General features: G+C 39.8%; 2 protein-coding genes across 3 annotated transcripts; both read left to right on the top strand.

Annotated features, from left to right (window-relative positions):
* Nucleotides 1-120: 120 nt before the first annotated feature.
* Nucleotides 121-8,771, top strand: LOC114573061 (solute carrier family 22 member 2). Of its 2 annotated transcripts, XM_028604962.1 has the most exons (12): nt 121-522; nt 1,518-1,621; nt 1,785-1,939; nt 2,061-2,229; nt 2,345-2,459; nt 2,746-2,846; nt 3,467-3,681; nt 3,763-3,871; nt 5,390-5,502; nt 5,741-5,840; nt 6,361-6,472; nt 8,703-8,771. In XM_028604962.1, the coding sequence occupies exons 1-11, from the start codon at nt 121-123 to the stop codon at nt 6,452-6,454; spliced, it is 1,677 nt and encodes a 558-aa protein (XP_028460763.1). In that variant the 3' UTR covers nt 6,455-6,472; nt 8,703-8,771. The 2 variants fall into 2 exon arrangements, with proteins under 2 accessions (XP_028460763.1, XP_028460762.1); XM_028604961.1 differs by lacking the exon at nt 8,703-8,771 and having other exon boundaries at nt 6,361-6,574.
* On the top strand, nt 6,435-16,380 carry LOC114573062 (solute carrier family 22 member 2). Its single transcript, XM_028604964.1, has 13 exons — nt 6,435-6,472; nt 8,703-9,084; nt 10,185-10,232; nt 11,319-11,422; nt 11,675-11,829; nt 12,578-12,746; nt 13,335-13,446; nt 13,613-13,713; nt 13,806-14,020; nt 14,516-14,624; nt 14,738-14,850; nt 15,069-15,168; nt 16,193-16,380. The coding sequence occupies exons 2-13, from the start codon at nt 8,731-8,733 to the stop codon at nt 16,275-16,277; spliced, it is 1,665 nt and encodes a 554-aa protein (XP_028460765.1). The 5' UTR covers nt 6,435-6,472; nt 8,703-8,730; the 3' UTR covers nt 16,278-16,380.
* Nucleotides 16,381-16,385: the final 5 nt, after the last annotated feature.

Below are 16,385 nucleotides of genomic sequence, written 5' to 3'. Positions count from 1 at the left end.
GTGCTCACTGCAGGGGGAGGGTTACAATACACACTGACAAGCTGTAGGCACTTAAACACATTAGTCTAGAGTTTTTGGTTAATTTGAAGAGAGAGGGGGGGGAAAACCACCTTTGCAGCCATGACCACCTTTGACGAGATCTTGGAAGAAGCAGGGAAGTTCGGTCCCTATCAGAGGCGTATCTTTGTCATGCTGTGCTTGTCGTCCATTCCCTTTGCCGGCGTGTACGTCGGCATCGTCTTCCAGGGTTTCACCCCGGATCACTGGTGTCGGGACTCTGCGGTGGTGGAGAGGAGGCAGGCGTGCAGCTGGAGCCTGGCGGACAGCCGCAGGCTGACGGTGCCTGTGGTCAACGTCTCTGGAGGGCTGCAGCAGAGCAGCTGTGAGCAGTACGACGTGGACTGGAACACCACGACGCTCGGCTGTGACTCGCAGGAACTGGACCTCAGCATAACTCCTACAACTGCCTGCAAAGATGGCTGGGAGTACGACTATAAGGGCAGACAGTCCTTTGTTACTGAGGTTAGTAACAATGCAGTGCAATATGTTGTAGCTTGGAAAAAATATAGCATCTTTGTGCAAGTGTAGTATTTTCCTAATTATTCTGATGGCGAAATGATTAAGGAAAACAGTTAGTGCACTCCTAAGTGTCCCTGTATATAAATAGTTAAACATTTTGGAATTTCCTGTTGTTGAGTTTAAAAAAGTTCAAACAATGCTGACGTTTTGATGTATTCAATTTACACTGCAGCTGGGTTAGGCAAAAGGGATTGTATCAATACTGATTAGACCTAATCAATATCTTTCTGTTTCAAGCCTCTCAAGAATAATTACATCATGTCTGTATGCTAAGTGTCAGATAGTCAGACAAGAAGATAAATACCTCTCTGTCCTCATGCGTGTGCATTAAGTATGAAGCTAGAGTCAGGAGGTGATTAGCTTAGTTTAGCATAAAGAGTGGAAGTAGGGGGAAACGGCTAGCCTGGCAATCGCTGAAGTTCAAAAACTCTCCAACAACTCTAAAATTCACTAGTTGTTTTGATGTTTTATATTGTTTTTTTAATCCAAAAATGTCAAAACAACAAAATATGGTTACAGGTGGAACAAGGACATATAATAAGAAGATAAGATAATCATGCGAAAATAACAAACGGTGTGCCTGTTTGTGACTTTTTCATTGTTTTTTTAATCTCCTTAATTCCTCTACAAGGATCTTATGTAATGTTGTCCCGCCTGTTCGAAATAAAATCGTCATAGAGGTAATCAGGAGATTTTTTTTTTGTGGCCAGGTTAGCTCAATTGGTAGAGTGGGCGCACACATGTAGAGGTTTACTTCTCGACGCGGCGACTGCAGGTTTGGCTCCGACCTGCGGCCCTTTGCTGCATGTCATTCCCCCCTCTCTCTCCCTCTTCATCTGTCTTGTGTTTTTTTTTGTCGTTTAAAGAGCTTTCAAGAAAAATATAAAAAAGAGAAATAAATATTATGATTGACCTTGTTTGTTTGTGTGTTGTCCCAGTTTGACCTGGTGTGTTCAGATGCTTGGTTGGTGGATATGTACCAGGCCACACTCAATGTGGGCTACCTGGTTGGGAGCATCGCCATTGGCTACCTGGCCGACAGGTGAGTTTAGGATTTGAAACCCTTCCGTGTCTGTCATCTGTCTACCGGGTTTCATTTTGATGGGGTTAATGAGGACCACTTACGAATGGCGATGGGTTCTATATCATTTGAAAGTGACGCCTGAAGCAATAGTTATGTCACTTGTTTGTGTCTTTGCCTTCAGGTTTGGCAGGAAAATGAGCTTCCTGATGTCCAACGTGATGAATGGGATCGCAGGAATCCTGGTGGCCGTGGCTCCAAACTACGTGTCTTTGCTGGTTTTCAGAACGCTCTACGGGTTCGGAGTGAAAGGAGGCTGGATGTCCGGATACGTGCTGAGTAAGAACAACATTTAACCTTACAGCTGGGATTTATTTATTTTTCAGTTGTGTGACTCCAACAAAGTTTAAAGAAACTACAAGCACATCTTGAGCGTGGTTATTTTTCTTACCCCTCTCAGTCACAGAAATCGTGGGGGTGGAGTACAGACGCACGGTGGGAGTCATTTACCAGATGTTCTTCAGTATCGGCATCCTCATCCTCCCTCTGCTCGCCTACTTTATCACTGACTGGCGCTGGCTGCAGGTGGTCATCACCGTCCCCTACATCCTCTTCCTGTCATACTATTGGTAAGAAACTCTTGTTATGCTTTAATTTGATGCTTTACACAGAAAGTGAAGTCTTAAACGATTTCAAAAAGGAAAAGAAATGTCATTTAAACTAACTAAATGTTTGTATTTGCAGGTTTATCCCAGAGTCTCCAAGATGGCTTCTCTCTCAGAAGAAAAAGTCCAGAGCTGTGGAGATTACTGAGGCCATGGCCAAAGAAAACAAGATGACCCTGTCCAAGAACATTGAGGTAGCTGCTGGTGCCAAAACAGCTACAGACAGACAAAATACAAATTTTTGATTTAGGCAAAAAAAACATTTTCTTCAAAAAATGACTTAGGCCATTATTTTAGGAAGGTGACGAAATGTTAGTGGTTTTGAAACCTTGACTTTTTCAAACTTCAGTATACCTTAAAACCTGTAAACGGTTACATATAATGTAATTAAAAGATCTAAAAGAGGAAAACAGTTGATCTTTTATTTCAGCAGCATTACTCAACATAAGTTGAAAATGTTTAAATTGTTTGATCCTGCAGACTTTGAGAGATGATAACGCAGAGTCCTGCACTGCCTCCTTCATGGATCTGATCAGAACTCCAAAAATGAGAAAACACACTTTCATCCTCAGCTACAACTGGTCAGCACACATTTTGTTTTTTTGAAGTTAGAAGTGATCATTTATGTGTGATGTGGGTTGTTTTTCTTTCAAACATTGATCTTTGTAATGCTTAACTTAAAGTGCTCATATTATGCTTTTTCTCTTTCCTTTATTGTGTTATATATCTTTTTTTGTGCACGTTATAGTGTCAAAGCCCAAAGTCCACCCCAAAGGGACTTACCATCTCCAACAGAAAACACTGTTCACAACCTGCTCCAAACAGCTCTATTGTAGTCCAGCCTTTACTTCAGAGACCAACGTGGTCACTTTGTAACACACGTTATAATGCTCGCCTAGCTGCTAGCGTGGCACGCCCTCATACTCTGCTTCTGACTGGCTAGTAGTCCTTACCTAGGTACTGAGCATGTACAACTGCTCTGTAGCTAAAACAGACATCTCAAAAAAAGAGAAAGCTGCAGCAATGTGCAGTATGAGAAAAATATGGTGTTTTTTGAAAATGAAACCATGTGAACCTATTCAGATATAACCTCTAAATACAATTTTGAACCTGAAAATGAGCATAATATGAGCACTTTAAAGTATAGCATTGGAAGTAAAAATCTCACTTTAATTACGATTCTCCCAATCGTCTGTGCCAGGTTCACCAGTGCTGTGGTCTACCAGGGTTTGATCATGAGGCTGGGTATTCTGGGAGGAAACGTCTACGTCGACTTCCTCGTCTCCGGCCTGGTGGAGTTCCCTGCTGCGCTCCTCATCCTCGTCACCATCGAACGATTCGGCAGACGCATTCCCTTTGCCTCCGCCAACATTGTAGCCGGAGCCGCCTGCTTCATCACCGCCTTCATCCCTGACAGTGAGTATTTGGCGACAGCTGGGAGATGGGGAACAAGACATTCAGATGTCATCAGATCAACATTCCTGTCTGTCCTTGCAGGTATGTTCTGGTTTAAGACGGCGGTGGCCTGCATCGGTCGGCTGGGGATCACCATGGCCTTTGAGATGGTGGTGTTTGTCAACACTGAACTCTATCCAACGTTTGTCAGGTAAAATGGTCAAACTGTACACGCTCTCGGTTGTTTTGTTTTTTTTTTTGGGGGGGTGCACTCCCAATTTGAAAAAAGTCATCTAGCTCTTGTTTCTATCAAGGTTGACACGTTTATTATGAGTTCCTTATGACTAAAGTGCCAAATAAATACTTTAAAAAAATAGTTATTTTGATTACTGATACTCCAGCTACTCCATCCTGCTCCTATTTATTCAGACCAACAAATATACTATTAGGTGTAATTTTAATATTGAGTTATTTATTGATTCAGACGCGTTGACTACTGCATGTGTTTTCAGCCTCCGCTACTTGTTAATTGTACTTGTTCATGTGCCTACAACTAGGGCTGCTCCCTCTTAGTCGATTAGTCGACTAATCGGTCGCTTTGGTCTTACTCTCTATGACACTTTAAAACGGCTCTGGACTATTTGTAAAAATAGTCTATGACATTTGAAAGAGGCTCTAGACTATTTAGAGACAGATTGCAGAAGAAACAAAATAGTTTAAGAACAAGTTCTTTACTATTAAAAGATTTTTGTCTGCAGGGCTGTACCGAGTTTTGCAAGGTTTGCCGAAAAAAGAACTAAGCTTTGTGGTGACGATCACATCGAAAAAGAAATAGTATACTATACAGTTTTTGTCAATCATGGGTAATGTTTAAATGTTTTAACTGCGCTTTATTCGTGTATTTTATCTCTCAGTTCTTTAAATTCCGATACTGCACTATAAAATGTATTCTTGTCTTTTAAATTGTTTTTAATTGTGTTCTAACTGCTCTTTCATGTTTTATGTAAAGCACTTTGAATTGCCCTGTTGCTGAAATGTGCTATATAAATAAAGCTGCCTTGCCTTAGTCAACTTAGATTTATTTAGTTGATTAGTCATGTTTTATGCTTTTTTTTCATGCTGAATGACTTATTTCCAAGAAACGTACGAGCACATCGCTGGTAAACACAAGAATTAAAGTGGTGCTTTTGCATGACTCTTTACAGATCTGTCGATTAAATCAACTAATCGATTAGTCGATACAATTGAATGAGTGTTAGTCGACTAAGAATTTCTTCAATCGAGCACAGCCCTACTGACAACACAGCATGCAAAAATGCTAGCATAGTAAAAGTCTGTTAGCATGTTATAATGCTAACCATCCATGCTAAAAGTTAGCAGGTTAAAAAGCAAAATGTGCCCATCTTAAAATGCTGTTACCTCCTAAATGTCAGGCTGTTAACATCCAGATGTGGTTACATCCAATGTTAACAGCCTGAGTAATTTAGCATGCAGAAATTACATCATCAGCATGCAAATGTTGGCATTCAGTCTGATCGATGAAAGTTGAGCTGAGTGAGATGTCCTAAAATGGCCACTAAACAGAGGATGGAAGGAGTGTGAATGAAAAATGCATCTCTTAATTGTCAGAAGAGCTACCTAACACAGTGTTTGGAAAAGTAAATACACTATATGTGCAAATGTGCATGTTCTCACCAACTAAACTATTCAGTTGTTGTTTTGTCTGTAGGAACCTGGGAGTGTCCGTTTGTTCCACTCTGTGTGATGTTGGAGGCATCATAGCTCCCTTCCTGCTCTACAGACTGGCTGTCATCTGGCTGGAGCTGCCACTCATCATCTTCGGTGTGCTTTACATCATTATGTATATAAGCTATCCATCCTGAGAACACGCTTTTTTTCTGAAATGTTAAACAAAGACAGCTACAATAGATGAGGATGTTCTTTAAAAGCTGGTATTGTATACGTAATGGTGCTTGGATATCAGATCTCATAACCTTTGTCAAACGTTTATACTGTCGGAGTCAGTGGGACATTTAGAATTGTCGGTGACACTGTTTCTAAAATCGTACGTGTTGTGCAGGCTTTTTGGCCTTCGTGGCCGGTGGTTTGGTGCTGCTGCTTCCTGAGACCAAGGGTGTTCCGCTGCCCGACACCATCGATGACATCGAGTTCCCAGAAACGTAAGTTTCCACAAAGCAAAAATAGAATGAGGTCCTTTATTAGACACATTTTGGCGCAATCCACAGTGGGCATATGGCTTTGTGTCTTTGTATGTAGTTTATGCATACATGTGTATATCCGTATTCTGCATGCAGTTTCTCACATATTATGTCACATATTATTTTCTAAATAATATACTGTACGTCTATTAGATCAGGGCTGTTATTTTTATTAATATTGATTAATCTGCAGATTATTTTCTCGATTATTTTCTTCTAAAAAAGTGTAAAATGCTTGTTGTTGTAATGTGATGACTTCAGATTTCTGAGTAACGGTGTAGAACTCAGACGTTAAGTTTACTATATCACGTATGACAAAGAAAAGCAGCAAATCCTCACATTTGAGAAGTTGAAACCAGCAGCTGTTTTCTATTTTTTGTGACTAAAACGATTAATCAACTAGCAAAAATAGTTGGCTATCAATTTCCGGTTGATCGACTAATCGATTAGTCGTTAACATTATGTCATTTTGTGTGTTCAGAGTGAAGGAGAAAGCTGCACTGAGGAGCCAGCAGTTGGCAGACCTGCTGCCCAGCAACAGCATATCGACCAACAAAGAACCAGCAGCTGTTTAGTCTCCTTCTGTGACCAAAGTATTTATTTATGTTGCATTACCCTTGAAGAATTTAGGCTTTAGACTAAACTGCTGTAAAGTTTCTTTGTTAAGCCTCGGTGATGAGTGATGACTTATTCAAATATTTGTAAAGAGATGCATAAACTCGCATTATTATGTTGTTAGATTTATTATAGAAATATATTATTAAATTATTAAAGAGTTTTCTTTGTCACAATTTGGGCTCCAAGTGTTTTAAAAAAAAAAAAAAAAAAAAATGATGAACATTTTCCCTGACTTAAAGTTTGTTTGATTGGTTGATTTGTCTAAAGCAAATGCTTGTCAAGCTTTTTTGAGTTTTTTTGACTTCTTCACAATAAAAGCCAGAACCAGAGTTAGCAGAGTAATAGAACAGAACAAATACTAATAGAATAAATATAGAATAGGGAATATAAAGAACATTAAGGGGAAGATATGAATATGCTACGCTATATACAATAGAACCATTCTGAAACTATACATCAGTTACAGTCAGGCAGAATATGTAGTGCAGGTATCAGTACAATAATGGCAATAAACAGCTGGGTGTCTAACATTAATATGGCATATACACTATGGATCAGATCGATAGTAGTGTAAATATGAATACACTATAGGTCAGATAATCACAGTGTGAAAAGTCATTTAACCAGATTCCTGTTTACCCAATATTTAGAGATAGATATAGAAAGATATTATTCTTAATCCAGAGAAATAAAGTGGGAAGAGAAACACCCGAAGGTGGTGGAAGAAGTATTCAGATCTTTTACTTAGTAAATGTAGCAATACTAAAGTGTAAACAAAAAACAAATCCCTGCATTCAAAATCTTTACTAAAGGTACTTGTGCAGAATCTTCCACTGATATCTCATGTTCATCCTATTGATGCCTTTATGTGTTCATTATTTATATGTTGCGGCTGGTAAAGGGGGAGCTAATCTTAAGTACTTTTTTTAAACTGTTGGGTAGCTTAACTATAATAATGTATAATCATGTATTATCGTATCATTGATTTATATTTTGTATTAATCAAAATCTGAAAAGAAGTGGCCGGTTTAGCTCAGTTGGTAGAGCAGGCGCACATACAGTACAGGCCAAAAGTTTGGACACACCTTCTCATTCAATGGGTTTCTTTATTTTCATGACTATTTACATTGTAGATTCTCACTGAAGGCATCAAAACTATGAATGAACACATATGGAATTATGTACTTAACAAAAAAGTGTGAAATAACTGAAAACATGTCTTATATTTTAGATTATTCAAAGTAGCCACCCTTTGCTTTTTTTGATAACTCTGCAAACCCTTGGTGTTCTCTCAATGAGCTTCATGAGGTAGTCACCTGAAATGGTTTTACCTTCACAGGTGTGCTTTGTCAGGGTTAATTAGTGGAATTTTTTCCCTTATTAATAAAAAAGCAAAGGGTGGCTACTTTGAAGAATCTAAAATATAAGACATGTTTTCAGTTATTTCACACTTTTTTGTTAAGTACATAATTCCATATGTGTTCATTCATAGTTTTGATGCCTTCAGTGAGAATCTACAATGTAAATAGTCATGAAAATAAAAAGGAAACACATTGAATGAGAAGGTGTGTCCAAACTTTTGGCCTGTACTGTATATAGAGGTTTACTCGCCGGGGCCGCAGGTTCGACTCTGACCTGCGTCCCTTTGCTGCATGTCGTCGTTCCCCCCCCCTCTCCCCTTTCATGTCTTCATCTGTCCTGTGAAAATAAAGGCCTAAAAATGCCCCAAAAAATATTTAAAGAAACTAAAGCTATGAAATGAATGTAGTGGAGTAAAAATACAAAATCTGCCTCAAAACTTTTAGTGGAGTAGAAGTATAAAGTAGCACAAAATGGAACTACTCAAGTAAAGTACAAGTACCTTAGAATTGTACTTAAGTGCAGTTCTTCAGTAAATGTAGCTCCACCGCTGACGGTAGACAATGTGACGTGCATAAATTTGTGTTGCGCAACCCTGGAAGCACACTGTACGCATACTAACAGTATTTGCTTTAGCTCGTGCTTGGTTCAGGTTCATTCAGTGATTGCGTAACTCCCCCGTCTATTATCTGTTTAACCCCATTAAACAGTAACATGTTTTCAACACCACCTTCAGCTTGAACTATTTTAAACAGGCCTCTTTTTTTTATTTTTTGGACTTCAGCTCCACATCAACAAGAGGAGGAGTGGGAAGCAGACTTCTGACTTTTTTTTTCTCTGTACCAGGGTGTGCTGAACAGTGCAAACTTTTGCCATGGCGACCTTTGATGACCTCCTGGAAGAGGCTGGGAATTTCGGCCGCTGTCAGAAGCGTATCTTTGCCCTGCTCTGTCTGTTGTCGATACCTTATTCAGGTGTGTACGTCGGGACCGTTTTTCAGAGTTTCACCCCGGATCACTGGTGTCGGGACTCTGCGGTGGTGGAGAGGAGGCAGGCGTGCAGCTGGAGCCTGGCGTTGAGCCGCAGGCTGACGGTGCCTGTGGTCAACGTCTCCGGAGTGCTGCAGCAGAGCAGCTGTGAGCAGTACGACGTGGACTGGAACACCACGACGCTCAGCTGTGACACACAGGAACTGAACCTCAGTGAGGTCCCACTTACAGCGTGCAAGGTGAGACCTGTTAGATGATTTAATAAGATGTTTTGGATTATTTGGTTCTCTAATAGAATTCCCAGAAAGCTTTCGTGGGTTTTTGTGGAAGTTTGGTGGGATAACAAATATATACAAATGAGAATTTTCACTTATAATAATAAGCATGCAGATTATACATTTCTACTTTCAATTTAAAGGGGTCATAAAAAAAAAAACTGTCTTTTTCAGTGTTTGCGCACATACATTTGGGCATCTGGAGTGCCTACCAACCCACAAACTGAACCCAGTCAGTTTTTTGTGGGCTGATTAGATCCCAAACGTGGGATTCAACAGGCCATTCATATGTCAAATGCAGGCTCATTAGAAAATACTGCCCCCCCCCCCCATATGAGTATCTCCACCCACAGCTTCAGAAGTACCTTTGTAAAGGTGCACCAAAAAAAGTATGGACAGTATGAGAAAAATTTTGAACATGAAAGCATTTATACATGTTCTAGTAAAAACCCCAAATAAAGGAATAGTACAACATTTTGGAAAATACTTATTCATTTTCTTGCAGAGTTAGATGAGAAGTTTACTCTCATGTCTGTATTAAGCTACAGCCAGTTAGCTTAGCACAAAAACTGAAAATGGCTAGTCTGGCTCTGTCCTTTGGGCTTTGTTCTGTTTGTCTGTTGTTCATTTTAAAACTTTTTTTGTGTTTTTGTCGTTTTATGGCATTTTATTTTGTAGGATATGCATGGTAAAATGTGCGTGTGGCTAGTAGAACATTTACTCTCCATTTAGCTGATGGACGAGAAAAAATATGTCAACCCTGTAAATGGTTGTATGTACTGTAAGTGCATGGTTGTAAATGTTTACGTATTAAAAATTGAAGATGTGCTTTCTGCTTTCATGTGTTAAAATGTAGTACTTTGTTCTTCTTTGACTACAGAACTCCTTGGCAGTTGTGTGCACATTTTCTCAGGAGGTCAACGGCAGAGTTCATACCCACATCCACAGCTATTCATTCTAGCATCTTTTTGGGCCCTCCTCACATGAGGGCCCTGGGTACTCAATCTCTTTTCCATCCCCCACTCTGACACCCCTGAATGCAACATTTTGTTTTTGTTTTTAAGGATGGCTGGGAGTATCAGTATGAAGGCAGGAAGTCCTTTGCCACAGAGGTGAGAAGAGAAATGTAATGCATTAACATAATGTGTGCTTAGAGGTCCCATGGCATGAAAATGTCACTTTATGAGGTTTTTTAACATTACTATGCATTCCCCCAGTCTGCCTATGGTCCCCCAGTGACTAGAAATGGTGATAGGTGTAAACCGAGCCCTGGGTATCCTGCTCTGCCTTTGAGAAAATGAAAGCTCAGATGGGCCGATCTGGAATCTTCTCCTTATGAGGTCATAAGGAGCAAGGTTACCTCCCCTTTCTCTGCTTTGCCCGCCCAGAGAATTTGGCCCACCCATGAGAGAGAGAGAGACATCATGGCTTTCAAACGAGCGAAGTGGCAGTTGGTCAAGACCACACCCCCACCCTCCACCTTGCCCCCTCCCCCTCTCTCCTCCTCAATAGCTACAGACACAGAAATGGTAAATACTAAGGAAAGCTCATTGTGGGACTGGCTCTAGTGGCTGTGATTCTGCACCAAGGCTGAATTTCGGGAAAGAGACTTCAGATACAGTATTAGGGGACCACTAAGGTCTATATAAAAGAGACTTCAGATACAGTATTAGGGGACCACTAAGGTCTATATAAAAGAGACTTCAGATACAGTATTAGGGGACCACTAAGGCCTATATAAAAGAGACTTCAGATACAGTATTAGGGGACCACTAAGGTCTATATAAAAGAGACTTCAGATACAGTATTAGGGGACCACTAAGGCCTATATAAAAGAGACTTCAGATACAGTATTAGGGGACCACTAAGGCCTATATAAAAGAGACTTCAGATACAGTATTAGGGGACCACTGAGGCCTATATAGAAGCATCCATATATATATATATATATCCATATATAGAAGAGCACCATGTCATGGGACCTTTAAAAATAATTTCAATCACTAAAAATACTAAATAATAAAATCCACTAAACATTTCTCAATGTTACATAATTAAATCAATAATTGTGCAAATGTTGTAGGTCAAATCACAGTTGAGCATCTTATGAATTGCAATCAAAAGTTAATTATTTAATATTTAACTGTGCAGACATAAAGACCTGTACAGAGACATAACATTTTTCCTTTTGGTCCCAGTTTAACCTGGTGTGTTCAGATGGATGGTTTGTGGACATGTACCAGTCCACTCTCAATTTGGGCTTCCTTGGTAGCAGCTTTGCTTTTGGTTTCTTTGCTGACAGGTGAGGCAAACAATAACACATTCATTAGTAGAAACTTTATAGCTGTATTTTGCAGAAAGCTTAGGGGCAAGTTGGTCTAGATTTATTTCTCAGAGAATCAAGACTTGCCTCGCTAGATAGATTTTATATACTGTTTTGTATGTTAAAGCTTTCCATCATATTATTAAACAAATTCAACACAACATTTTTGTGTGCTTTTTTTAAAGCTGTTATTTTGAAATAAATTCTCACCTAATGTCTTTCTTTCTGCAGGTTTGGCAGGAAGATCAGTTTCCTGGTGTCCAACATACTGAATGCGATCTCAGGGATTGCTCTGGCTGTGGCTCCAAATTACATCTCCATCCTGGTCTTGAGGTGCATCTTTGGCTTCGGAGTCAAAGGAGGCTGGATGTCCTCATATGTGCTGCGTAATGATGATTTTCAATGTTCACTTTCACACACCCGAACAAATATGCCACATACAGTATGTTAGTTGACCAACCTTAGGCGAAAGGTTAACCAAATTTAAAGGAGACGTTCGGATTTTTTGAAGTGGGGTTGTATAAGTTACCTATCCATAGTCAGTTTGGAGAGGCAGGCAGTAGTACCAGCACGGAAGCTAACCAAAGTACAGCTGCGGACAGAAATAAAACCTGTTGTCTCTCTCCGAAAGCCACCAGACTCCTTTGACAAAAGTAATTTTAGCTCGCAGAACGCGGGAGTTGCTGGTGAAGCTGTGAAAATATTGTAAAAATAGCGTACACTGAAACATATGCTGTTTTTTTTTAGGTGGTCCCCTTTTTAGGTGTCTAAAATGCATTAAGCTGCTGCCCCCCGTCCACAGCTGTACATTGCTTATCTCCGGTGTCGGTACTCCTGCCTGCTTCTCCAAACTGGGGGCGTGCAGACTATATCTACTGTAGCTAATACACTAACTATGGAGAAGTACCTCACTTCTTAAGATCCAAAGTATTTATTTAAGTATCTATATGTGTACCATAAAAGAAAACTAACGGGAAAATGTACAGGATACAATTGGAAAACGTTACATCAATGTGACGTGGAATTTCTGCTACTTTATGCCCTTTATTCTTTCTTTATGCCCCTTTTCCAGAGATCTATGTCCACTTTGTGATTGACGCTCAGTTTGAATGTTTCCTGTCCCTCTGTCATCAGTCACAGAGATTGTTGGAGTGGAGTACAGACAGACTGTGGGCATTTTGTACCAGATGTTCTTCAGCGTTGGTGTCCTCATCCTCCCTCTGCTCGCCTACTTCATCACGGACTGGCGCTGGCTGCAGTTCGTCATCACTGCGCCCTTCATCTTCTTCTTGTCCTACTACTGGTAACATTCTTTCAAGAATCATATCGTCCTGCCTGTAGATTTGGTTGCAGTCATCGTCCTGTCCCTCTTTAATGTCTGTTTAAGTACTTTGTTTAAAAAAGAAAAAAAGAAAAAAATGTAAGAGCACCAGTTTTTTGATTCCAATATATTGCAATGAACAAGACTCTTGCTGTTTGTTCAAACATTATGAGACCAACACCCTTGGTTTTGCTGTCAGTAATGATTTGGGAGATTCTGTAATCTTTGTTATCCCATACCCACTCCCAAAAAAGATATAAATGTTGAATATATCCTCCAATATCAGAGATTTTCTGGCTGCTGTTGTTTAATATGGATAACTGCTCATCATTAAACAGGCTTCCAGGTCACATTTGTGTCTCTGAAGCACTGCCAGCCACAGAACAAAAATGTCCAAAAGTAGTTTGTCTGCCACGCCTGGTGGCCTAGAGGGTAAGGGGTTAACCGTAAACTACAATGTCCCCGGTCTAAAGAAACACATTAGAACAGGAAAGAGACTGAGATAGTCCATTACAAGATGTGTTTGGGGAACATTTGATTTTTGTATCTGTAAAAAATGATGTGTCTCAGGTTTATCCCAGAGTCTCCGAGGTGGCTTATCTCTCAGAACAAGTCTGCGAAAGCTTTAGAGATCACCGAAGCTATGGCTAAGGAGAACAAGAGGAAGCTCAAGAACTCTGGGGTAAATTGATTTAGCCGTTTACCTTTAATCTCAATTCTCCTGAAAGGAAACACAACTTCTTCTTTTCGGTACCATTTCATGCCATTCATCATGATCTAATGTGTCAAATCACTTGTACTAAGATCTTAACTTAATGTCACAACTGGATCACGATTACTTGATTCAGACTCTGACTGATGAGGAGGGTGGTTCCTCTTCTGCCTCTTTGCTGGACCTGTTCAGAACTCCAAATATGAGAAAACACACTTTTATTCTCATGTTCAACTGGTGAGACAATTTTTTTTTAATCTAAAATCACAGATTCGTAGGCCGAAAAAAATGCAGCACATATTGAATCTTCTTGTTTCCATCTTTTTTAGGTTCACCAGTGCTGTGGTTTATCAAGGCCTCATTATGCGAGTGGGGATCACGGGAGGTAACATCTACGTCGACTTTGTCATTGCTGGCCTGGTGGAGTTCCCTGCTGCCTTCCTCATCCTCCTCACTATTGAACGCATCGGCAGACGTATTCCCTTCGCCTCCGCCAACATTGTAGCCGGAGTCTCCTGCTTGATCACCGCCTTCATCCCTGACAGTGAGTTTTATTCTTAGTCCATGTCACTTAGATATTTTTATTTATTTATTTATTTTTTGCTTCACCTTGCCAGCAAACTTTCAACATAGCAATATATTGATATTATATCTATCGTGATATAGGGCTGTGCAATTAATCGAAAATTAATCGTGATTATGATTTTGACTCCCATCGATCACAAAAACAGAATAATCGAGAAAAACAATAATTTAGCTCATTAAGTTTTGCAAGTAGACTCTTATTTTCTCTTGTGTTCTGAATGAAAAAATAAAGTTTAAATAGGAAAACTATTAAGGCAAATTTCAAAAAAGTTGGTACTGAGTTCCTCTCGTTGGCCTCCTCAAGACGATCCTCCCAAGAGATGGGGCATTCTAGGAGGATGACTTGTGTGGCCTCAATGTTGTAATTTTGTTGCATTCATTCTAATAGAATGACAATAAAGCCTTCTCAACGCTCCTTAAATTCTGTAAATGCACTTTTGTCTCCACCCCTCAGGTATGTTCTGGTTTAAGACCGTGTTGGCCTGCATCGGTCGGTTGGGCATCACCATGACCTTTGAGATGGTGGTGTTCGTTAACACTGAGCTCTACCCCACATATGTCAGGTGAGGTCAGACCGATCCACTCGATTTTCACATTCATGACACAGTAGCTCTGGGAATATACTGGTTCATTGCTACATTTTGGTTGGATTATTAAGTGGATTATCTGGATACAGGAACCTGGGTGTGTCCGTTTGTTCCACTCTGTGTGATATTGGAGGCATGGTAGCTCCCTTCCTGCTCTACAGACTGGCTGCCATCTGGCTGGAGCTGCCACTCATTGTCTTCGGTAGGTTGTGACACCGCCACAAATGTGAGACGAAGGGTACGTATATAAATAACATGGTTGCAAAAAGTGGAGATGAGACACTGTTACCTGTTGCAGTGCTACATGTTGAGTTAAATCCACAAAATGTCGCCATAATATTGATTTAAGAAGCTGGAAATTTGTAGATAATAGGTATTTTTTCTGTAACTTCTGATCAGTCAGGGTTTTATATCAAACAGGTGTGGTCGCGCTCGTAGCTGGAGGTTTAGTGTTGTTGCTTCCTGAAACCCGAGGAGTTCCTCTCCCTGAGACCATTGACGATATTGAGTTTCCTGATAGGTGAGAAATCTCAAAACTCTCCCAAAACGTTGAATGAATTCTTTACTCTACACCATGAGAGTGTTCTTGTATGTATTATGCTGTTGGATTATTGTTAATGTTGCATAAAGTTATGCTTAAAATTAGTGGATACTAATAAGTGGAACTAATTTGAACTAGTTTAGTGTTGGGTAACTTACCGGCCACTTTATAAAATACACCTTGTGAGTAGCGGGTTGAACCGAGACTGGCTCAGTTCTCCGTGGCATAGATTCAACAAAATGCAGGAAACATTCCTCCGAGGTTTTGGTCCCTATTGCCATGATAGCATCACGCAGTTAACGCAGAGCCATGATGTGAATCTTCCAATCCACCACATCCCATTCTTGTGGCAAATGCCACTTTCTAAGCAAATTTTGGAATTTACAAAAAAACAAACTGGACCGGAATGTGCCTACCTCCACACTAACTCTGACCCCCATGCGTACGCACATTAACTGGAGAAATGAGGAACTGCAACTCTAAAGGCAGAAGGATGAAACTCTGGAAAACTGTGTGAAATGATTGCAAAAATATTTGCAGTATACAGCCACATGATTGGCTGATTGATTAGATATCTTCGTTAGTCGAGCAGTTGAACAGGTGTATCTAATAAAGTGGCTGGTAAGTATAGCAATTTTCATATTAGCTGATGAACAAAGTAGCAGAACATAGAAATACAGTACATAAGTACCTCCAAATTGTATTGAAGGGCGTGTGATAATGAAAGAAGTTACTTTCTACCACTGCCATAACATGTTTATTGTAGTTTAATTTTATTTAATAAAGTAATTGATGCCTAATTTTAAAGTAAAATTGTAAATTAATTACAATGAATTCAATTTATATGTTTACCAGTTGTTTACGATTTTCTGAATATAATAGAATCTTAGTGAGTGATTTACCTGTTTAAAATTAATTTTAACTTTTAATGTGATCCATAGGAATTAAGGCAGTGTTATTTCTTTCTATTCCCCGGTAAAATAATTTGTGCTTTTGTTCCCAGGAAAACGGAGGATGTAGTGGAGAACCACCAACTGAAGACACTTTTAAAGTCAGACCTGACAAACAAGGAAACAACAACTGTGTGACTGTCTTTGTGTGCATGCATGTGTGTGTGTAGACTTATTCACTGTGATACAACACGTTGCTAAAAACAAAAACAAGTTTTTATACATTTTCTATAAAGCAAGACTTCC

This window comes from Perca flavescens, chromosome 18 (genome assembly GCF_004354835.1).
Source record: "Perca flavescens isolate YP-PL-M2 chromosome 18, PFLA_1.0, whole genome shotgun sequence".
NCBI lineage: Eukaryota > Metazoa > Chordata > Actinopteri > Perciformes > Percidae > Perca > Perca flavescens.
This window is presented reverse-complemented; position numbering and strand designations above follow the sequence as displayed.

Excerpts from the sequence above, each read along its gene's own strand:
- LOC114573062 (XM_028604964.1), top strand. The coding sequence starts at position 8,731 with ATGGCGACCTTTGATGACCTCCTGGAAGAGGCTGGGAATTTCGGCCGC. Across the intron at positions 11,423-11,674 it reads TTTGGTTTCTTTGCTGACAG|GTTTGGCAGGAAGATCAGTT; the intron begins GTGAGGCAAACA and ends TTCTTTCTGCAG. Across the intron at positions 14,625-14,737 it reads CTCTACCCCACATATGTCAG|GAACCTGGGTGTGTCCGTTT; the intron begins GTGAGGTCAGAC and ends ATCTGGATACAG.
- LOC114573061 (XM_028604962.1), top strand. The coding sequence starts at position 121 with ATGACCACCTTTGACGAGATCTTGGAAGAAGCAGGGAAGTTCGGTCCC. Across the intron at positions 2,230-2,344 it reads CTCTTCCTGTCATACTATTG|GTTTATCCCAGAGTCTCCAA; the intron begins GTAAGAAACTCT and ends TTGTATTTGCAG. Across the intron at positions 3,682-3,762 it reads CACCGCCTTCATCCCTGACA|GTATGTTCTGGTTTAAGACG; the intron begins GTGAGTATTTGG and ends CTGTCCTTGCAG.